The 22,445-nt window shown below is 35.4% G+C and overlaps 3 protein-coding genes across 4 annotated transcripts; 1 reads left to right on the top strand and 2 right to left on the bottom strand.

Moving 5' to 3' along the window:
• Positions 1 to 2,150: 2,150 nt before the first annotated feature.
• LOC108223530 (UDP-D-apiose/UDP-D-xylose synthase 2) lies at positions 2,151 to 6,746 on the bottom strand. Its single transcript, XM_017397846.2, has 9 exons — positions 6,331 to 6,746; positions 5,310 to 5,402; positions 5,079 to 5,186; positions 3,592 to 3,706; positions 3,384 to 3,517; positions 3,201 to 3,302; positions 3,027 to 3,119; positions 2,785 to 2,920; positions 2,151 to 2,686 (listed from the first exon to the last, which is right to left on the bottom strand). The coding sequence occupies exons 1-9, from the start codon at positions 6,604 to 6,606 to the stop codon at positions 2,574 to 2,576; spliced, it is 1,170 nt and encodes a 389-aa protein (XP_017253335.1). The 5' UTR covers positions 6,607 to 6,746; the 3' UTR covers positions 2,151 to 2,573.
• Positions 6,747 to 11,535: 4,789 nt separating this feature from the next.
• On the top strand, positions 11,536 to 16,515 carry LOC108219808 (BTB/POZ domain-containing protein At3g44820). 2 transcript variants are annotated; one of them, XM_017393335.2, is made up of 5 exons: positions 11,536 to 11,964; positions 12,228 to 12,318; positions 12,765 to 12,834; positions 13,880 to 15,088; positions 15,600 to 16,515. In XM_017393335.2, the coding sequence occupies exons 2-5, from the start codon at positions 12,269 to 12,271 to the stop codon at positions 16,170 to 16,172; spliced, it is 1,902 nt and encodes a 633-aa protein (XP_017248824.1). In that variant the 5' UTR covers positions 11,536 to 11,964; positions 12,228 to 12,268; the 3' UTR covers positions 16,173 to 16,515. The 2 variants fall into 2 exon arrangements, with proteins under 2 accessions (XP_017248824.1, XP_063949170.1); XM_064093100.1 differs by lacking the exon at positions 11,536 to 11,964 and having other exon boundaries at positions 12,138 to 12,318; positions 15,600 to 16,417.
• Positions 16,516 to 16,709: 194 nt separating this feature from the next.
• Positions 16,710 to 22,273, bottom strand: LOC108223329 (tryptophan--tRNA ligase, cytoplasmic). Its single transcript, XM_017397522.2, has 12 exons — positions 21,958 to 22,273; positions 21,752 to 21,871; positions 20,740 to 20,925; positions 20,544 to 20,595; positions 20,387 to 20,452; positions 19,989 to 20,075; positions 19,339 to 19,431; positions 18,904 to 18,984; positions 18,114 to 18,185; positions 17,478 to 17,546; positions 17,247 to 17,357; positions 16,710 to 17,033 (listed from the first exon to the last, which is right to left on the bottom strand). The coding sequence occupies exons 1-12, from the start codon at positions 22,170 to 22,172 to the stop codon at positions 16,983 to 16,985; spliced, it is 1,203 nt and encodes a 400-aa protein (XP_017253011.1). The 5' UTR covers positions 22,173 to 22,273; the 3' UTR covers positions 16,710 to 16,982.
• Positions 22,274 to 22,445: the final 172 nt, after the last annotated feature.

The following is a 22,445-nucleotide window of genomic DNA, read 5'->3' as shown; positions in this document are numbered from 1 at the left end:
TGATTTTGAGTTTCATGTTCTTATTTTTACCACTATGATATTTACCAACATTTGTGATACTTGCTTGTAAGTTGTAATTTTTTTCATATTGGCAAGGCTTTTGAAACGGGTTAAATATCAAGTAGGTGACTCATTACAGCCCGATGACTCAAGTTGGTCACTGGTTGAAAAAGTGACTCACTGTGATCACTCACTTATTTAAAACGCACACTCCGTCAAAGGAAAGAGAAAGGTTGGAAAACTTCAGGAGCAAACTTATTGGCATTGGTTTAGGGAAGTTGTTCATGCCAACACCTGGATTCAAAAAGGCGGATTATCAACATAATGGCACTCCTGCTGCAGACACCCCTCCGGCACAAGAAGATGCTTATTCTGATGAACAAACTGAGAGTGATGAAGAAAGGAGCTTAATCGTGAGGAGGAGCACTAGACTATCAATGAAGACAAAGTTCAAGTTCAAAAATAGTCCAGACACTGCAATTAATTTGGATGCAGATTGAAGAATATTATATTCCAATCCTTTTGCTTATGAATATTATCATGTTTAAGCTACATTTCAAGTTTGCTTTTGAACTCTATTTGCTTTCGAATATCAACTCTATTAGCTTTTGGGAATATTAACTCTGTTAGCTTTTGGGAATGTAAACTTTTGACAGCCTATATATGTGGCTTAAGGCTTTGTAATGAATGATAATTTTTTGGAAAATACAATGTGTTAAGCCTTGCAGTTTAATAAGGTTTCTTCATAGATTGATACTAACTGCATTACATTGATACTCAGCTACAATCATGTGCTACTAGCTGCATTACATACATTCATACAAACTACATTTCATTGATAGCAAATTGTAGCTACATTCACTTTTGCAAACCAATCAACAACATAGCCATTAAAAGTCCTATCACAGTCCAGTATGTCCAACCATACTTAGCATTTGTTGCCTTAAGAGCTTTGGCCTTCTTCTTCTTTGCTGCAAGCCTACCTTCAAGCATGGACACTTTTTCTTCAAGTAAAGAAATTTTCTCTTCCAGAAAAATCCTTCTGTTGTTCAGTTGGGTTACAACATCACCTTGCCTTCCTTCAGTCTCAGCATCGAACCATTCAAAGTAATCACATCTACTATCCTATATCGAATCGAATAAATTTTAAAACCAAGCAAAAAATACATCACTACTTCATTGCTTGCAATCAATAAACCAAACCTACCTGAGATTGGCAACAAGTATAAAACCTTCGTCCGGGATTTTTCAAAGACCAGGAGGTGTACATCTTTGCCTTCTTTCCCGCAATCACAAATATAGTTGTTGGCTGAAACTCGAGACGATCTTTCGGAGCTCATTGACATGGGGCTTTCGAATAAGAGATAGTTTAGAGACTATGTACGAAAACAATTAGAGTGACAATGAAAGCACATAAGATTGGATGTTCAAAATCAAGAACCCTAAACCTCTCATGTTTGTATATATATACTCTGTAAACATAACGGTTAGTTTGAAAGAAAGACTCCACATAAGCGCCAGCTAATTGTTTGAGCCATGTCAGCATGGTGGACCGTTAGATTTATAATCGACTTTGACGGAGTGTGCGTTTTAAATAAGTGAGTGATCACAGTGAGTCACTTTTTCAACCGGTGACCAACTTGAGTCATCGGGCTGTAATGAGTCACCTACTTGATATTTAACCCCTTTTGAAACCAAAGGAACTCGCACAATTTTCAAGAATCACCGTACAAATGATTTTGAATTTTTATTTAATGAAAGTATTTTTTGTAGTAGTTAATACAATCATAATAAGTGAAAATGATTACAAAACATGACATTTACCGCTGTCCGCAACAGGCAACACGAATTGTAGCAGACATTTTCTGATATCAAATGAAAAGACAATACACACTTATGGAAGCAGCTTGGGACTTGGGAGTTGGGAGTAGACGCTTCAAACCAATTCTCATCAGCCAGCAAAAAATATTCATGTCACCAGTCCTATTCAAAATTACAAATTTAACAGGGAAAGCTAATTTAAAAGCATATTCATTTTGTATAAAATACAAAATTCACATGTACATTGAAGAACTTGTTCGGCCAAGTCAAATAGCCATTTAGAAGCTCTTTTGGCAGCCAAACTATATAAGAAATAAAAGGAACCTCCGGATATAAATTATGTAATTGATATATAAAATTAAAGTAGTTTTGGTGCAAGAATGAAAATAATACAACACTCCTTGTTGGAGAACAGGGGGGAACTAAAAAACATTAACCCTGAGCAGCAATGGGGCTTTACTTATAATATGTCCTATGAAAATGTATTGCCGAAGACTAAGATTCAACCTTACAGCAGCACAATAAGGCTTATGGCAGTTCCTTACCAAGCTATTCAAACAATACTGGTACAAATTTCTCATCAACTGTGCCTATTAACTAATGAACATGGGCAAGACCAAAAGTACTGCAGATTATACATGAATTAACCATATTGATATATTTCAGGTCCCTTGCAAAGAATTTAAACACCCGAGAGCAGCAGACATCATAGAACTGTTTTTACGAGCAAACAAGTACTACATTTCTTCCCTTTAACTTGCAATTGGTTTAGCAATCGCTTGCTTAATAGCTTCAGCATACGTCCTGTGTTGGTAGGTAAGAGTGGATTCAAGCAAATCCCATAGTGATGTCTTAGGGTTCCAACCTGGCAAAAACCATGATCAATAATTGTAAAATTATGTATTTAGGTATCAAAATTTTAGTAAAGACACTGCAAAAACTAATATAAGAAAGTAGCAATACCAAGTTGCTTGTTAATGATTGTCATGTCTGGAATTCTCTTATCACTGTCATCGTACCCTTCACCATAAAATTCTTTAGAGCTTACATCGATGGTTGGACTATCTATAGACGGTTCTCCACTTACCTTAGAATACACCTGCCAAATACAAAGGTAGATAGCATAAATGGAGATCTCTAGATTCAACATCTCTGTCAATTGAGGAAAAAGAGGACTAACGCGATTAACATAATAGCTTGTCTACCTTGGTCATCATTTCAGCAAGCTGCCTGACAGTAACTTCATTGTTAGGGTTCCCAACATTGAAAATATGACCATTAGCCCTAGCAGGATTTTCCTGAAATATGAACATTGTATTCACCTTCTAGTTCTGTAGTCAAACATTTAAACAGAGGAAATGAGAGAAAAATGTACACACAATCATCAACATGACTGCTTCAATGGCATCCTTGATGTAAATGAACGTTCGCTGTGATTCGCCACCATCTACAAGCTTAAGTGGCTCGCGTCGCAGAAGATTCTAGATATATTAATAGAGTGACATTAGGGCTTCATTAGAATTGGGTATCTAGTTGTAAACCAAGATAGAGACTAAACTGACATTACTAAAGCAGGCGAGAACTCTGGGGACACCCTCACTGGGACCATCAATCCCGGGAATGAAATCCATCCTAGGACCAATCCAGTTGAAAGGTCTTACAATAGTGAATTCAAGACCATTTTCAGCACCCTCAGCTGCCAAAATTGAAAAGGGGTGTCAGAAAATGTGGAGATGTAAGAAACATCTAACAGTTTATAGTGGCACTGACCATAGATTAGCCTCTCAATCAGTTGCTTAGCACATGCATAGGACCACCTCTGTTTCTCAATTGAGCCAAAGATGCAAGGGGATTCATCCTCTTTCAGAATGTAATAGGCAGGATCCTGTGACATTTTAACATAATGGAGACATGGAACAACCTTAAAAATTGCAAACTTCAAACATTTAAATATGAATATCAATTAACTGGTCAATTAAATTTGGGAAATAGTGTTGACACTTGCCAGCAGTTTTACAGCTACATTTTTAAATTCAGCAGTATATATGTAACACCCCAGTCCCACATCGAGTCGTGTGGAGACTTTAGTTCAGTTTATAAGCATAAGTACTACTACCAATTGCACCAACAAATCATGATCTTTTGGGGGCCTGTGGTGGGCTTGTGGATTACCCAAGTTGTTGTAGTTGGGCAAGTTTATTTCGGCTTATTTTCGGATTCGGAGTTCAGGACTTGACCTGATTTTCGAAAAAGACTCGGGATTTGACCCGGGTTGTCACATATGGTATTCAGAGCAGGCTCTCGAAAGCTTGATTCGTCAAGTTGCCGGAGGTGGGGATACGAAGGCTGGTGGTATTATCCCGCAATGGACAGAGATCCGGAGGCAGGGACACGAAACCAGCCGGTATTATCCCACAATGGCTAGAGAGGTTCGATCTGGACCTATGGGCTATTCGTTTCGGCCTGACGAGGACGTCAGGAATTTAAGTGGGGGAGTTTGTAACACCCCAGTCCCACATCGAGTCGTGTGGAGACTTTAGTTCAGTTTATAAGCATAAGTACTACTACCAATTGCACCAACAAATCATGATCTTTTGGGGGCCTATGGTGGGCTTGTGGATTACCCAAGTTGTTGCAGTTGGGCTAGTTTATTTCGGCTTATTTTTGGATTCGGAGTTCGGGACTTGACCTGATTTTCGAAAAAGACTCGGGATTTGACCCGGGTTGTCACAATATAGTTGTAGTTTATACAGTAGTATTCAACTCCACCAGCAGAACTTTTAGTTTGAAACACAGCAGATATAATATTAAGGTGGTAGCTGTTCTTTGATCTAGATTTGTAGATTTGTTGTCCTTTATTAACTTTAAGTCTTTAAGGGAGATCTTTGATCTTAAGAGAATAATATGTTTCTGCATTCTGTTAAGCAAAAAAACATGCGATCTCACATCGTAGCCTGAATACAAGAGGTTGGAGTACTATAAACAAAAACTAACCCCGACAATGAGCAACAAATTACAAAAGAACCCGAATTCTTATATCCAACCTTAATCATGTGCTACTAAAATGAGATGTATGCAAACAAAAAAATTGCTCTTATGGTTGAGTAACAGCATATGATTGACTGGATAACTAAGCAGATGGTAAACATATATAATGCAGAAAAATTTAATATCTAGCCTAAGCATGAATGTGAAATCTTTGAAACAAAAACAGTGACCATTATCACATAACACGTGTATAAAAAGCAAAGCCTCACCTGGCGCAAAGGACTGTCTTTGGGAAGATAACTACCAATTGTTTTTCCATAAACTTCACAGGTGGAGAAGTGAATAAGACGCTTATTGTTCTCTGAACAGTACTTCACCTGAATGCAAGAAAAACAAAATTTGTTCAGGTCTTAAACATACTAATTAACAGATGCGGATATCACTTCACTGTTAAAAAATTTAAGACCAATGACTAGATCTAAAACCGAACAGGTGCATACCACAGGCAGAGCATCAATAAAGTTGCTGTAGATTGTATCAAGAGGGCGTGTATTGTAGTCTGCTGGAGTACAAATTGCTGCAAGATTTATAGTCTGCACATGAAGATATGTGGAGGTTTAGCACAAAAATAATCAGTAATAAATAGTACAACACATAACTAGTATGAATACCATATCCTTTTTTGCCACTGCAAGATTTGAACATTAGATTTACTCAGCAAATTCAATATATTAAAACCAGCCTAAGAAATTTTAACGCAGCAACAGATGCAAAGCAAATCACTAAACAAATCAAAGTCAATTCGTTAATTCAAAACACTGAAATATTAGTGATAAAATAAGGTCAAGACAGATCAATGCAAAGTGCTTCTTAAGGCAACAAATTATAAGTGATTCACCAGATGCAACAAAGTTAATTTTAAGCTGAATTGTGAACATATGGTGTTCTACAAATCCTCTTAAACAACTCAACACATGAACAATAGTATGCTAACAACTTCTAATTATAAAGGGAAGCTAACAAATTGATTAATAACATCCTAGACAACGCACATTACTAAGCATCCGAGACAACGCACATTACTAAGCATCCACGACAACGCACATTAGACTGGTCAGTCCAGCAACTGATACAAATTATTTCACTAGATGACAGTCACTTCAAAACCAAAAATATTAATGACAACACACAGATCAAAACAGTATATATTATATAAAGCAATTCGCTAAACACATCCAATTAAGTCCAAAATTCAACTATCAACCACAAGGTTCTATTGAATCCTCTAAAACCACAAATCACAAAATTCAGCCCATGTGATATCTCAAATCCACAAAAACAGCAAATCATGAAATTCAAAAATCGAAATAATAATGATAAATCCCACGCAAATTTCACAATGCCTAATCAAATAACTACCAATCCAACTATAGATCCGCATATATTCCACAATTGACCGCAATTAAACAATCACATCTAAGTAAAATAATCAGACTGAAGAGAGAAATATCGGGAAAATACCAGATCCGCCATCTTAATGAGACCTTCAAGGCGAGAATCGTTCTTAATATTGATGCGATGAAACTGAATGCGACCGTTCCAAGGCAAACTATCAGGTTCGAGCAAGTGCTTGATCTTATCGTTATACACATCTACAGCCAACACTTTGTGCGATGTCTCCGACATGAGCTTCTCGCAGAGATGAGATCCGATGAATCCGCCGGCGCCGATCATGCATATCGTGATTCCGGTGATCGGTTTTCCGTCCAGATCTACTCTCGCCGCCGCCGACGCCATTGCCGTCACAAAGTATGTGTGTGTTTCTCTCTCTGGAATTGAGAAGGAGATGGTTGGAGTGTGGAGTGAGAGGAGATAATTAGTAGAGAGAGAGAGGGTATTTAAAGCTAAAAAAAGGAGGGAGGAGAGGCTTCTAAGAATCTGTGGCTCTCTCTTTCCTTGTGCTGTTTTGTTGAATGCTCGCTCGCGCGAGTGAGATAGGGAACATACTCGCCCACGCGCCCGTGTACTCTGCTTTCTTCTTCTTTTTTCCTTTCTACTGTGACTTTCCAAAAGGTGTTAATTATTACTTCGATTATTACTACTTAAATTCACTTTTTTTTTCTTGGAAGAGCAAATAGTTTCATTAGAGCATCTAAGCTGAGCTGACATACTAAAAGTAAAAAAAAAATCAGCTAACAACTCGAAAAACTCAACTCCAACCATACTCAGTTGTTATCTATAATTTTAGCCAACCTCTTATGAATGACTAAATTTATCGAATTTCTACAAATCTTTAAGAAATCTGTAAGATGATTGCACATCATGTATTACCATATTGGACTAATATATTCTATTTTAACAATCTAAAATATTAATAACATACTATTTTTTAAATTATAGCCAACCAATATAGTCAATACCGTTGAAGCAAAATGTATTACAGGTTCAACAAATTTTACATAATATCTTATAGGTTTCATTTAACCAACAATTATAGCCAACGCCGTTAGAGATGCTAGCGCTGTTTAAAAAAAACTAAAACTGAGATATCAAAATACTACTGTATTCTCAGGTCATTATCCTTGAATTAACCATGTCAATGTGATCTAAAAAATAAAGAGAAAAATTTAATAAAACAAAGATACTCTGGTTAATTAATGATGGTAGATCTGAAAGAAGAAGCGGCACTCGTGTCGTGTCATGATTCACGGGGTCGAGTGTGGAGTAGTGGAGCGTTGGCTTAGTGTCAATGCCAAACTGTTGGTGGAAATAAATGAGCTGTATATTCACCACTTCCACGTGCATTATTTAACCTTTTTTTAGAGCAAATTTCATTTTCATGCCCTGATCGTACATTCATACTAAAATTATTGTAAACCCAAGGTTTATTATTAATAAAAGCACGATTACTTTTTCTAAATTTTTGCAACAAATTACATTATAAAATAAAGATGTTGCATCACCTGTCATTTTCATGAATAATGAATTTTTGATTATCTATTATTTTATAAATATAAATATTCTCTTTATTTGTATCGGATTTCGTAATGTATTTTTCTGGTTGGTCCGAGAAACTGGTCATCAATACTATGTACATGTGATAACTGTAAAGTTACCGTAATGTTTTTATACTTTAATATAAATTAATTACTTAAACGTTTTAATCGTATGATAAGTTATTATATATATATATATATATATATATATATAGGCTCATGATCAAATAGAAACCACTCTTAAAATAAAAACTAGAAATCAGTTTCTCTACCACTATTTATAACTACGGGTATCACTAATTTATACTGCACTAATCACTGTTTTTATATAGTGTGTAAACAGCGAATTTTATTATCAAAATTGAGAAAATATACTTATCAAAATTATTGATAATCGATTATAGATAATTAATTTCATCCGTAGTAAGGTTCTTGGTGGTAGGATGCCGCAAGAGAAGTTGTATAATGATGGTAAATAGTCGTTAGTTTTGTAAGTTACGATGGAAAGTGTATGTGACTATTGGTGATGATAAACAATGATGACAAGTCATGGAAACGTTTGGTGATGGTGGCAAGAGGTCCATTATTACGATTTGGGTGAAGATGATGGTCATATACGTTGCACATATGTGTGTATATATATATATTCATATTCGCGAGATATGCTATATATAAATTAGTGATATGTTATGTACAAATTAGTGATTTCTGTAGTTAAATTTAGTGATAAAAAAACCGTCCAGAAACTGGTTTTTAGTTTTTAGGCTAATTTGGTTTCTATTAGAGTAGGACTCTATATATATATAATTTTAAAAATAATAAATTCATTTATATAATTTAAATATTAAAAATATGGACAAAAATCAAACATGAAAATATAGAGGAAGTGTTATAAGGCGGTGTGGCTTGTCCCGGAAAAGGCCATACTTATACATGAAGATAAATTTTTAATATATAAAATCATTAATATAGTAATAAAACTATAAAAATAATCAATAAAAAAGGTTTGGATTTTTAAATTATAAAATTTAGATTATATATAAAACTTATAAAAATAAATATCGTGAATTTGTGGGGTTGAATAAGCATAAACATATTTGTTCATACGTTTTCTCCTTCATGGTATTTATCTTTCATAAGAAAAACACCATTTGGTGGCAGATAAATTGTCGGGGAGCCAGCTAAGTGACGCTGTTAGTGTAAAGTTTGGACGTTTGGTAGTAATATTCAAACCAACCTGTCTTGAGCACAAGAAGCTATGAAGTTAATCGTCATAGTAATTTATTCAAGCCCTTGCTCGGCTATACAGCAGTTACAACTGAGTCACCGCTGATTAATAAATTTTTGATAGTTATAGTAAAACATACTATAATTGATTTAAAAAATTTGCTCTTATATTTAAATAAAATTATAATTTTAAATTTTTGACACGAAGTTATAAAAATAGTTATATTTAGATAATTTTTTTTTAATATCACAATAATACAGTGTAAAAATTAAGATGAATGAATATGTGTTTCATGAAAATCATATTCACATTAGTAGCTAATATTTTTATAATTTATTACAGCAAAAATAAGATATATGAATATGATAGAATACAACCTGTCGAGGAGAGCTTTTTATTTTCAATTTTTACTGAGTAAAAAATAAATTTTCCACTGTAATTGATTAACGGTTTTTCTATGGTGTGCCCATGGGCACATGCTAAGCGCGGAAAATTTTGTGCTTGGATCATTTTGTTTGGCTTTTATCTCATGATAATGGTGGATCCCCCTGCAAATATATCAACCAAACCAATCAAAATCTCCCAAATACACAAATTTCCGCGCTTAGCATGTGCCCATGTGCACACACTAGCCAAACCGATTGATTAATTATACATCACCGACATGCTTAACAAAAGTCTTGCCAAATCTAGAAAGCAAGGAAATCGAGATAAATAGTAATTAGCCAACACCACCTCCTCTCCTGCGCGTGCTTGCCACTTCTCTTTTACCTAGTTTTGTCGAAATGATTTTTTATTTACTAGTAGTATCCGGATGTACTGTGTATATATCCATCTGGTCCTAAATTATCATGTCTATTGTCTGGGCCTGCAACCCATAAGGCTCCCCGCTTCAAACTGGCTGCTTGGGCCTGCAGCCGATAACTCTACGCAGCTTTGATTTAGAGCCCGTATAAAAATTTGGTTATTACTTCCCGTACGGACTTTTCTGGTAGTATTAAACTGGTATCCAAAACTTGGGATATTTGAAGGTCCTGCATTCTCTGACACGAACTTAAAGTATTTTATATTTTGAATTAGAATAATAGCATAATTTAGATCATATTAAAAAAACAAAATGTGGATGATATTATTAAAGTGAAAAATAGGAATATATGGATGAGTGCTTATAACTTATAAGTGTGGATACATAAAGTTATTTGTCTATATTCAAATACGTAATACGTGATATATTAGCATGTTGGTTAGATTTGAAATAAGATTTGAATCAATAATTAAAAAATAATATTATTTGGCATCAAGAGTTATGTAGGATATAATAATTGTAATGATTTTTATAATACTTGTAGTTAGGGCCAGAGGGAGATGGGGCGGCCAATCATTAGTTAATCCAGCTTAATTAGTATATACCGAGAGAAAGAAATCGGTGAATAGACGTCGGTTTTCAACCACCAAATCACATCCACTTGCTGTTGAGATCCTATATGGTAAAATCATATTCTTCATAATTTTTCATTGTGAAAACTCATGTCTTCATCATGTTTCATTGCGGTAAGTCTTTGGAATGAAACATTGTGGGAAGTATGATCTTATCCATTAGACATTTTGCCTTTCCTTCAAATATCATTATGAGATACGAAGTTTATATAGTATTTTATTTTCTTTTTAGTTGTCACATTTGTAAAAGAATTTTATCCTTGAATATTGTCTCATTCTTCTTCCAATGCATATTTATACAATTTTTTTCATATTTACTCTTTAGTTGTTAGTTCCAATTGAGAAGCATATGAAAATCTTGAAACGGGAGGGATATGGGTATGATTTAACCTTGAGATTTCCATTGTACAACATCAAATCAGTGGTGACAGTATCAGACACGATCCGAAAATTCAATCCGAACCCGACTCAATCCACAATCCGATTTACTGAGATAAAATTCGAAAGTAATAAGAAAATCACCCTTGCCCGAAATGAACACCAAATAACGTGAAATCAGAATTTCACCTCTAAAAATTTCAATTTCAAGTTCTATTCAATTTTAAGCGATTATAACTTGACCCGAAATCGATTTGACTACGATACGAACACGATTTGTTATCCAAAATTGTCACCCCTATATCAAATACTCCGACTAATTCAAATATTTATGAACAAGAATAAGTTTCGATTTTCGTTAACCAAACTTATTAATTATGAAACAAACATTACTGCCGAAATATAAGCGGCTCCACTCGAATATCAGAGCAAAAATCTCATATAAGCATGAGTCTTTTTTAACAGTATTTGTAAGATCGTTCAAAAATCTCATATAATCATGAGAATTTTTTAACAGTATTCTTAAGTTCGTAACCTACCTTCAAAGCAAAGCAAAGCAACTATGATCAACTTTACAACCAGCAGTTAAATAGTACAAAGCCCGACAACATATTACCCTCACACACGTACTTCTTGTACAGAAACATTAAGTGGCGCATATAAGCAGCACACTCCCCATCAACAAGTGTGCCCAGCACAACTCAACCCCACATCTCCAAAAAGTAAAATGACACCCATCATCAAGAACCCTCTACTCGTTAACCTCAACGCACCTAACCTGTTCGACAGAATGCCTGACCCAGACCAAACTCACAATTATCACACACACAACACACACAATCATTTCCCCTCCTTTTACTTTCATTATTTTACATGTCTGCTCAGCCGGCTTAAAGTTTAAATCTTTATCTTGTCAAATACACAAACACAAATATTCTGTGTTTCTTGAATTTTATATGGTTTTTGCCTTGATGTTAATGGGTCAAACCTCAAAACTCCCCTAAAGTTCGAATCTTTTGTCAGCATACTTTGAGTTTGCGTGTCATGATATGAATATTAAAGCAAAAGGGGCCATGCTATGCACTGCTGTTGCTGTTGTTTAAATACTCTTTTTAGGTAATGCCAATCTTCTTGACATCTTGAGTTATGTTTATACAAATTATAAGCACCTACATGCTTACCTGTAAATTCCCACTATGTATTTTTCTATGATTCTGTGACCCATATGATTTGTATTGATTATAGTGTGTTCAATTTTGGTGCCTTTTTAATGGGGTTTGTTGGTGACCTACTACTACTAGTTTTTGAGTTTATATATTAAATTATTGAGTGATAATATTTGGGCGTTGGAATTTATTTGGTTTGTATTGCTACTGAAGGAGAGAGGGAGATAGAAGTTTTGGACTTTGCCTGGTCAGCTATGTCTCCTGCTGGGAAGGTTTCAGGTTTTTATCGAGAAGGCAATGAATGGTACAGTACTGTTCTTGATTTCTTCTCAAGTTTGTTTTTCGTAAATAAAGATGTTTTTGGTTCAACATCCATTACAAGGGTGTATATGGAACATTATGTAGTCAACTGAATTATAATCTTATGGTGATATTTATAGATATACCTCTGATCTCTTACTGAAATGCTCATATGAGGAGTACTGGGTTCTGATTCCCTTCCCTCTTTGACAATTTAAACACAGTCATTCACCCACTTCTTGAATGGGTTCAATATTAAATAGAATTTATATGCATTATAGATTAGTAGATTTCAGGATGGGCGAACGATTGTATGTTTCTGAAAGACAGGAATCTCAATACTCAAGTAGAAGTATTACAAATCTTCTAAAATATTCGTTTATATGCTTATGCTAATTAACTAATTTCTTATGAAAGAGGCTTGTCTTACAGTGGAATGTGCTTTTACAGGTTCTGCAAAACAACTTTGCTTAGCGATATTACTGTTAACGTCGGCGGAGTAAAATTTCACCTTCACATGGTATTTGCTTCTACTCTTTCGCATTCGATATAGGATAGGCAACTAAGTATGTTATTTTTTTGTTTTACTCAGAACATGGCTTTTTCTCCAAGTTAGCAAGCTAAGCGACGAAGTACGACGAAGTACACATCTTTTAAAATTAACTGAAGTATCTCGATTAGTTAATTATTTTCAATGCCATTGCAAGATCCTTTTGAAGAATGAGAGGCCTTTATAAATCATTTAGCATATTGAATTGTATTTCACTTTGCATGGAGTATAATATCAGTTTCTCAGCTAAGTTTGTAGCACGAGGAGTTCATATCAACCATGATAAATTGATAAATACATAATTCAACCTCTTTTCTCTTCTCTAAAATGGAGACATTTGTTCTACTAGACAAATATTATGCCCCCTTCAGAATAGTTTTTGTAACTTACACATGGGACTTGTACTATACTACCACACCCACATGGTGCCTTCTTTTAAATTAAAAAAAAAACTGTAAATCAAAACTTTGCATAATAATAGTGTACTTGAGTTTTCTGGATGCTGATCAGTGGCCACTATAGCTCATGGTATATCCCCCTAATTTTAAGCATTACATTGTATATATATCCACCCAATTTCAATCAATTTGGTGCTCAATGTCTTGGTCCTTAATGTCTAGACAAGGCACTTCCTATCCTTTACTATCACCGTATTAATGCCTTACTTAATTATTGCTTTGATGGCAGTCTCTACAAGTTCTATGAATTTTTATGGTGAAATTATATACTGCAAAATACATCCGAACGCTTTAATTGGATATTGCTTTATTGGCAGTCTCTACAAGATTTATGACTTTCCATGGTGAAATTACATGCTGCAAAATACATTGTTGTAAGGGGCAATATGATTATATAGAGAATATTAGGTTTCAAACATATTTACCATATAGGCTTCGTAAGATTAACACAACTACATAAGATTCATTTTCTTTTTCTGTTATCATGTAAATAGATATGGTCTGATAAATTTGTGCTCTTTTACGCATCCTTATAAAAATTGATGATGTCTTTTCAGTTTCCTCTGATATCGAAATGTGGGAAGATAGCAAAAATTGTCGAAGAATCTAAACCAACTCGTGACAGCACTTTTACTATATCTCTTGAAGAATTTCCTGGTGCTGCTGACGCTTTCTTAATAGCAGCTAAGTTTTGTTACCAGCTAAGGGTGGATTATACCGCAAGGAACATTGTGATGGTTTACTGTGCAGCTAATTACCTTGAAATGACAGATCATTACGGGGAAGGTAATTTATTATTCGTTGCAGACAATTACTTCCACAAAAATGTACTGAGAAACTGGAAGGATTGCATATTAGCTCTTCAAAGTTGCGAGGCCGTTATTTCAAGAGCTGAAGAGCTCCAAATTATCAAGAAATGTTTGCATTCAATATCTGTGATGGTTTGCACAGACCCTAGTTTATTTGGATGGCCTATGCTGATGTATGGTAGCTTACAGAGCCCTGGGGGTAGCATACTATGGAACGGAATCAATACTGGTGCAAGAATTCAAAGTTCAGAATCCAACTGGTGGTTTGAAGACATCTCATATTTAGGTGTAGCTTTGTTTAAAAGACTTATAGAGACGATGGAAGCTAGAAGGATAAGACCTGAAATTTTGGTGGGTGCAATTATATACTATTCTAAAAAATACCTTCCAGGTTTGGGCCGATGGCAGGGTGGACAGGGTAGCAAAACAAGAACAGTTGCTAGTTTTAGCATGACTCCTGCTGCCATTGACGAAAGGAACTTGCTGGAAACTGTTGAGAAGTTGCTTCCTGAAAAGAAGGGTAAATCGTTTTGCCGTTTTCTTTTGGGACTCCTTCGTGTTGCATTTATACTGGGTGCTAGTCCTCCATGCCGCGAGTCCTTGGAGAGGAGAATAGGGATGCAGCTGGAATTTGCAACGCTAGACAGCCTTCTAATGCCTTGTTATGCAGATTCTGATACATTATATAATACTGATTGTGTGGAACGAATAATTAATCATTTTGTTTCTTCTGAACAAAAGGCAACTGTGTTTTCACCATCTTCTTTGAACTCGGAAATCTCACCATCATCTGGACCATTGAGGAAAGTTGCAAAACTGGTTGATGGTTATATGGCGGAGGTTGCATCTGATACGAACTTAAAGTCTGAAAAGATGCGTTCACTTGCACAAGCCCTTCCAGAATCTTCAAGAAATTTTCATGATGGAATTTACAGAGCAGTGGATATTTTTCTCAAGGTTTGTTGAATAAAGGAGTCCTATTTATCTTTATTAATAACGTTAGACTTTTTTATTGGTTATATATTTGAATAATATAAATCCTGTTCTATCACTTGCATCCATGCTTGATGTTTTTAATCTTCTTGGCGAACTGGAAAATTGAACTTAATCAGATTGGATTCTTTGACATGCTTTATTATTTATAGGTTCTTGGCATTGGTTTCTAACCAAGGAAATAGACCTCACTTAACTTAATGATTTTCCAATAGAATTACTGTTATGGTCGTATGTTTCTTAGAAAATTCGCGCAGTCCAGAAAGTGAGACTTGTGACACCAAAAATATTCTTTTTAAGTTAAAAATTCTAATTAAAAAACCTAGTTGTAAAATACTGATATTCATTGTTTTTAAAGATTAGATATGTTTCTGATCGTAAAATCAATATATTTTATTTAATTGGCTTCACCAGTGTAAAAATCAAGTTTTTTTGTTGTATTAGGAAAACTATAAATTCTACAGTACTGATGCAGGCGCACCCTTGGCTGTCTGATAAAGAGAAGGAACAACTCTGCACCATTATCGACTTTCAGAAGCTCTCTATTGATGCTTGTGCCCATGCTTCTCACAATGAAAGGCTGCCGCTTCGAATTGTTCTTCAAGTCCTGTTCTTTGAGCAGATGCAGTTGAGAAGAGTTCTAGCTGGCTCTTATGCCTTCGATTCTGGAAGTCGTGCCCCTGCTCATCAACTGACTGGCACTGGTGATTTGGTGACTCAGGTTGTACAGAGAGACGAATGGGTAACAGTTGTACGCGAGAATCAGGTCTTAAAGGTGGACTTGGATAGTATGAGGTCCAAAGTGGGGGAACTTGAAGGAGAGTTTAACAGAATGAAGCAACAGGTCAAAAGAGTAACCAAATCACACAGTTCTCTTTTTTCTCCGGGTTCTGTTGTCAGAAGAATTGGGTGCAACTCACTACCTCAGTCATCAAATGCCCATGCAGACATTATTGAGAGCACAGCACCTTCTCCAAGAGCATCAGTTGAGCGAGCAGAGTCTTCCCATCACTCCAGACATTCAAGAAGTTTATCTTCGTGTGGATAATTGTTTCAAACAGGCGAAGTGTTCATGCATTCTTGGTGAAATACCAGTCAAAGGCAACTTCATCTGTACAGACCAACTTAGGTACCCATAGTTTTCTACATAATATAATATTTTCCATGATAATACTTTTTTTTTTTCCTGTTCTTTGGTTGCGTTGATACTCGTACATCTCCACCAAATAGAGGGTTCAAGTGAATAGGGCATACGAGCAAGCACATTTTTATTTTCAGAGGAATACTTGTACATCGAAGTTTGCAAGTTTATTGAAATACGTTTTGTCTGTATCATATTCAGAGATGATAAGCAAAATAAACTATTTGATAATACCAAGAAGTTCTTTTTATGTTTGAGGATTTGTTTCGGCAGTACCATGAAACCATTGCAAAGAAGCAACAAAACAAAAAATGGCCATTTTTGAAAAAGTAAAAGATTATCATGTAGCTTATCCCTTTATAAATGAAAAGGCTGAAAGATACTTTCAGTGTCACAGCTACAATAAAAAACAAGCCAGAGATTATGAAATCAAAGGTCAAAACATTCCATGAAACAGGTCAATTGTATATATTAGTGTATAATAACAATAACATGTTTTAAAAAAATTGTAATATGGTGTACATTGCATCTCAGCCATGTTTCAAGTGTAAATTCTGTCCTAATATACAAAAAACAAAATACTGTCTTCAAGTAGATAGCAATTGAACTTCATGCCGAACCCCAAATAAATGAATGGAGAAAGCTCACAGAAGTTCTGCTAGGAGAAAACCATGATTTGATTCACAGGTAAAGGCAAGCATATTCAATCTGTAGTTTTCAGCTGAACATATTTGGAAGAGGTCTTACTGCCATAAATGCGTCGACCATCTGTGTAGAGACAATAATATAAGTGCTACTCATCATATATAGACTTTAAGGTCAAAAGCAACCACAAAATTTATTATCTGCAAAGGAAAACTAGTAATCCTATCACAAAAGGAGTCAAAAAATATATAAAATTGTAACAGGAGTACAAAAATATAGTGACAAAAGGTTGTTCATAAGATTTAAAACAATCCTAAAATATATCAATTTACTTGCCTCATCAGTAACCGCTGCACGAGCCCTGCGATGCCTTTCAACTATATCAGTAAGAACCTCAGTGAGTCGCTTTTTTACTTCCCCAGTGAGCATCCGCCCAGCACCATACTCCTGATTATTAAAAGCAACAACCTCGTTAAGTTTGTAAAGCAACTATGGATTCTGTAACAACAAAGATTCAACAGAAACCCTCTGAAGCAACTGAGATATATTATCCAATGACTATCTTACCGTCCTAATATGCTCGAGTTCAGCATCATCGTCTAGGAAAAATCCAAGGTATTTAACTGGAATATCAACCTGCTCACACACAAACACACAGACACCCACAAAAGAGATCACGCTCACGCAGCTTCCTATAGTAGCATTTACTGAACTCAAATATATGACAACACTATGCAACAAAAAAGCTAATTAATTTTTTGGAAAGCGTCCAAAAAATACTGACAAAAATAACAAAAGAATTCATAACAAAACCTCACAAATGATTAAAAACCTTTTTCATCCACAAATGCATTAATCAACCTTAGGGCAGTCAAGAAACTACTTTATACTTAACGGTTTTTCTATGGTGTGCTCATGCGCACATACTAAGCGCGAAAATTTTTATGCTTAGATCATTTTGATTGGCTCCTATTTCTTAATAATGGTGGACCCCCCCTGCAAGTAAACCAACCACACACCAATCAAAATGATCCAAATGCAAAAATTTCCGCGCTTAGCATGTGCCCATGGGCACACACTAGACAAACCCTATACTTAAAGCTACCTCTAACATTTGAAGGCACAACTTTATCAAAAAAATTACATACTTTTCTACATACACACTACAAAACGCCAATAACATGTATCTAAATACCATTTTACCTCAAGATTGGCTCCATACTTCCTGTGATTTTCTATAGAATCTTGCCCACCAGAGAACGCATATTTGTTTATCTGCACCCAGTCATTCTCAGTAAAGAAACTTGTATACTTTAAAAATAAAAGGTAAAATTAGACATATTTAGGTTAAGGCAATGAGCCACCAATTATGACACACTACAACTGTTAGATTCAGAAGAAGATGCATGGAGAAAGTAAATAATCAATATCTATACAATTACATTAAATATTAAAGCCGGACTAAAGATAATCAGTTGGATGAATACTACAGCCCAAACGGGTTTCTTAAAGTATGCAATTCAATATTATTGGGCCTTTTATATTCAATTAAATCTCTATTTTAATTACAAACTATTATTTCGCAATAAAATTCATCAAGAGTTGCATAATGTTATTTATATAAGAAAATCAAAAAAATTAATAATAATGTCTATTATTTTTGTATTACACTATTATGAAAAGTTTAAAAAATATTTATATTAATAAATACAATTCATTTAACAATAATTTCATCGTATGAAATAATTCTAATTATTCAAATTTCAAGCCCATGAACTAAATGGGCTAGTCTTTCACTAATCATGTGCAAGGAAATGGTATGGCTACTCCATATAAAATAGGAGCTCCTATCTCAAGCTTTTTAATCTTGCCAAAGTCTTTTTCTAATCTACAAATATCATCTTGTACATAAAAAAAATCACTTGCAATACTTTTTGGTTCAATTTTAATTTAAAATAGGATGGGCAACTACAAAATAAAGAAATTCAAGTACCTTGTTCTTAATGTCCTTTCCAGAGTCGGTCACATATATAGCTGAATTTGGATCACTTGCTGACATTTTTCCCGTTTCTCCCTGTTTTTCTTACAGAATCAGTAAATTGTAAAAGCAAAATGACATTTTTCAGATGTAAATAGCTCAGCTACAGATACATTTCAATATAGTATTCACTGCAAGTTCAAGGAACCAATTAATATAAATTGGCAAACCATGTATATGATTGTTATCCATGAAGATATATAAGATAGTTAACTGATCATATTGGTGAAAGTATATACAATAAAATTCATGAATATGCAAACATGATGCTAACTGTTGATATACGTTAATGATGGTGCAGATTGCAGCCAAATGCTTATTGCAAAATGAAAGCACATTTCATTATTCAAAGTAACATGTACAACACATCCTATATCTTTTGTCAAAAACCTGAAGAGCAGGGAAAAACGTTGATTCAATCAATGCAGGCTTTTGATAACCTAAACGGGGAGCAACATCACGTGTCATTCTGAAATAAGGATCCTGTACATCAGCAAATGAGTTATTAACACAACAAAATACTAGGGAAATGAATGTGTGTGGGGTGTTTGTGGGGGGGGGGGGGGGGGGGGTTGGTTCCTGCAAGATTGAAAAAAGAAGAGAGGAAAGAATAGGAAGGTAATACTCCCTCCGTCCCCCTCAATTGTTTGCATTGGGGGATGGGGGCTCGGCACGCATTCTAATGCTCTCATAAAATATAGTTTGATAAATTATTTTGAACTTTTTCTTTTTCTGAATAAATATTTACTATCTAAATTTTTATACAAAAAAAATTCAAAAAAAAGTTATGAAACTATATTTTATACGCGCCTTAGAATGCGTGTCGAGCAATGCAAAAAAAAGTGTAAAGAAATGAGACCTACTCATATTTGATTAAAAAAAAAACCCTTCCTGATTTTTTTATATAGTTGTAAGTGTAAAGATTATACAAGTTTATTGTCCATATTAAATATGTTATTCCTTCCTCATTGACAGAGTCATCACAACTTGCATAGTTAAAATAAAGGGAATATGTCAGGAACATTAAATTCAGATCAAACCTGGTCGATTGCGCATGGAATTAAGCAGCGAAGACTGTCTTTACCAGGGAAAAGGTGCGGAAAGGAGCTCGGAAATGACGGAACTGCCTGTAATTGTGCAAATTTAGCGACAATCAGTTGTGGTCATAGTCTCTTGCGAACATAATTCAAGAGGGGGGGGGGGGGGGGGGAGGGAGAGGGAGGGAAAGAGCGAGCGAGGGAGAGGGAGGGAGGGAGCGAGGGGGGGAGGGGATAGAGGGAGGGGGAGAGAGAGAGAGGGAGGGGGGGGGGGGGGGGGGGGGGGGGAGAGAGAGAGAGAGAGAGACGAAAGCTAGGGTAGCGAATGGGATTAGATACCCCAGTAGTCCTAAAAAAGGCAAATGATTTATGATCAGGCATACAACAACATAAAGATTAACCTGAACAGGCGGAAAACTTATTTTCCCAATATGATCCTCCCCGGTGAAGCCAAAGATACCTACAACCTGCAGAGCATTATAGAAGAAATGTAAAAAGGAAAGCAGAAACAGACGAATCGATCCCTATTTTGGAGTTCTAAAATATCTACTAACAGACCTTGTTATATGTTACACATTTTGAAACCTTCACCATGTTCTTGTAAAATGCACTGCACCAGATATTTCATATGAGGACTCAGCAAAAATAACAACAGTTGTAATCTATGCATCCGAAAACTTTATACAATTCACTGGAAAGATGTAAAACCAGTATGATGCGTAACTAATTTTTCATTGACAAAAATATTACTCACCCGCCAACATAATCAAAATCCGAGAAGATAAAGGTCTTTGAGATGTCAAAGCCACATGCTATGATGTCTTTAGCATTTTCCCGAGCCAATCTTTGGCTCTCCTCTACTGTCAAATTTTTCCACATGCACTTCTCATCATCAGTCAGCTGTATCACAAGAGGAACCTTAAAAGCATCCTGCAAATATCTGCAAGCAACGGTTCCCAAATTTCATTAACACGATATATAATTCTTACCCAAAGAGAGAGATACAGAAGCAGCTCGACATTGATGCATGTGAGGCCTGGTTACCACGAATTTGTCATGAGACTGTGACTACTGACTACTGAGACTTAAACATTAATGTCAAGGCATTTAATGCATTTATAAAATTATTTAAATGATCGCTTGAGTTCTCCATATCATATCTAAATAACTCTATTAAATAAGAATTTGGGCAAGAGATGTAAATTTTCCTTGTAGGAAAGGCAAAAGCTACCTGCACAGTAGTTCAGGCCCACACAATAAACCGAACAACACATCTAGTCATATACTGCTCTTGATTTTCTTTTAACAAAAGAAACTGGATTTTAGATGTGACCAACAGTTAGAATAGTTAAAACCTTCACAAACTACCTCTATGATTATAAAGTAAAAGGAAGTACATTAACTTTCCTGCATAGTAGTATGTTCCTAAAACCACAATACGTATATTTCAGCATTTTTTCGCTGTGCGGATGTATACTGTATACATGAAAACTTCAATCCGAAAAAGTTACATCCGAAACCGCATTCAAACAACATTGTCGAACTACATTCTTCTATAAATTGACAATTCACATTTTGGTCTATGTTACAGTTTGAGTGTTCCTAATAACATAATCATGTCACATTCGGATTTTACCTCTACAACGTGCCCTAATTTAATCAGGATCAGTTGTATTACATACACAAAACCCCCCTACACTATACCCTAACAAAACATCCATACAATCACACATCAATCTTTAAACAAAATACAAAATCAACATTACTTGGTAAACATAAACGGAATAAGATGACCGAGATGCAGAGCCTCGGACGACGGTCCTCTCCCCGTATACAGATAAAACTTGTCCCCTTTCTCATACGCATCCAATATATCATTCAAGTCCCTGCCAATCACACAAACATCAATCACCACAACTACACATCGCAACTGATATAATAAAACACGGGTGAATTAGAAACAAAAACGAACCGGTGAGCGAAAAAGACGGAGCGGCGGAGAAAAACATGGGGAGGACGGCCAGTGAGGCGCTCGACACGGTCGATTAAAGACTTGTCGAGCCTCTGACAACCAAATTTGTCGATGAGCTTGTCGTAGTCAATCTTCCCCCGGGAAGAAGCAACTTCCCATGGGTTCACTATCTGCTCCGCCTCTGTGTTGTCTCCCTCTTTTACTGTCGCCGCCATTTTCAGGGTTTTAGCAGCTCTGCCTCTCAGTCTTCTTGAAACATACGCAGTAGCAGTTGAAAAAGACGGAAACACCCACAGAGGCACCCCGGAAAAGAAAGGCAACGTTTTTGGAGGATAAATAAGTCATTTAAAACTTTTTATTTTTATGAAAATCAATTATTTTTCCCCATAATTTTTTATTTTAGCTCAACAAACATGAATATTTATCTTTTTATTTGACTGCGCCAAATTTTATAATTCTCATATTTGCTAACACCGACTCACTTTTTT

The sequence above is a fragment of the Daucus carota genome, chromosome 5 (genome assembly GCF_001625215.2).
Source record: "Daucus carota subsp. sativus chromosome 5, DH1 v3.0, whole genome shotgun sequence".
Taxonomy (NCBI): Eukaryota; Viridiplantae; Streptophyta; class Magnoliopsida; order Apiales; family Apiaceae; genus Daucus; species Daucus carota.
The sequence above is the reverse complement of the archived record's forward strand: the minus strand, read 5'-3'. Positions and strand labels throughout refer to the sequence as shown.

Bases quoted from the DNA above. Each gene is read 5' to 3' on its own strand.
- LOC108223530 (XM_017397846.2), bottom strand. From the start codon at position 6,606: ATGGCGTCGGCGGCGGCGAGAGTAGATCTGGACGGAAAACCGATCACC. The intron at 3,707-5,078 runs GTGAGGCTTTGC...AAAATGTCACAG, and splicing joins AAGACAGTCCTTTGCGCCAG to GATCCTGCCTATTACATTCT. The intron at 3,518-3,591 runs GTCAGTGCCACT...CAATTTTGGCAG, and splicing joins GATTGAGAGGCTAATCTATG to CTGAGGGTGCTGAAAATGGT.
- LOC108219808 (XM_017393335.2), top strand. From the start codon at position 12,269: ATGTCTCCTGCTGGGAAGGTTTCAGGTTTTTATCGAGAAGGCAATGAA. The intron at 12,319-12,764 runs GTACAGTACTGT...GTGCTTTTACAG, and splicing joins TATCGAGAAGGCAATGAATG to GTTCTGCAAAACAACTTTGC. The intron at 15,089-15,599 runs GTTTGTTGAATA...GTACTGATGCAG, and splicing joins CAGTGGATATTTTTCTCAAG to GCGCACCCTTGGCTGTCTGA.
- LOC108223329 (XM_017397522.2), bottom strand. From the start codon at position 22,172: ATGGCGGCGACAGTAAAAGAGGGAGACAACACAGAGGCGGAGCAGATA. The intron at 20,453-20,543 runs GTCTGTTAGTAG...AATGCTCTGCAG, and splicing joins AATGTGTAACATATAACAAG to GTTGTAGGTATCTTTGGCTT. The intron at 19,432-19,988 runs GTTTGATCTGAA...GCTGATGTACAG, and splicing joins TTCCATGCGCAATCGACCAG to GATCCTTATTTCAGAATGAC.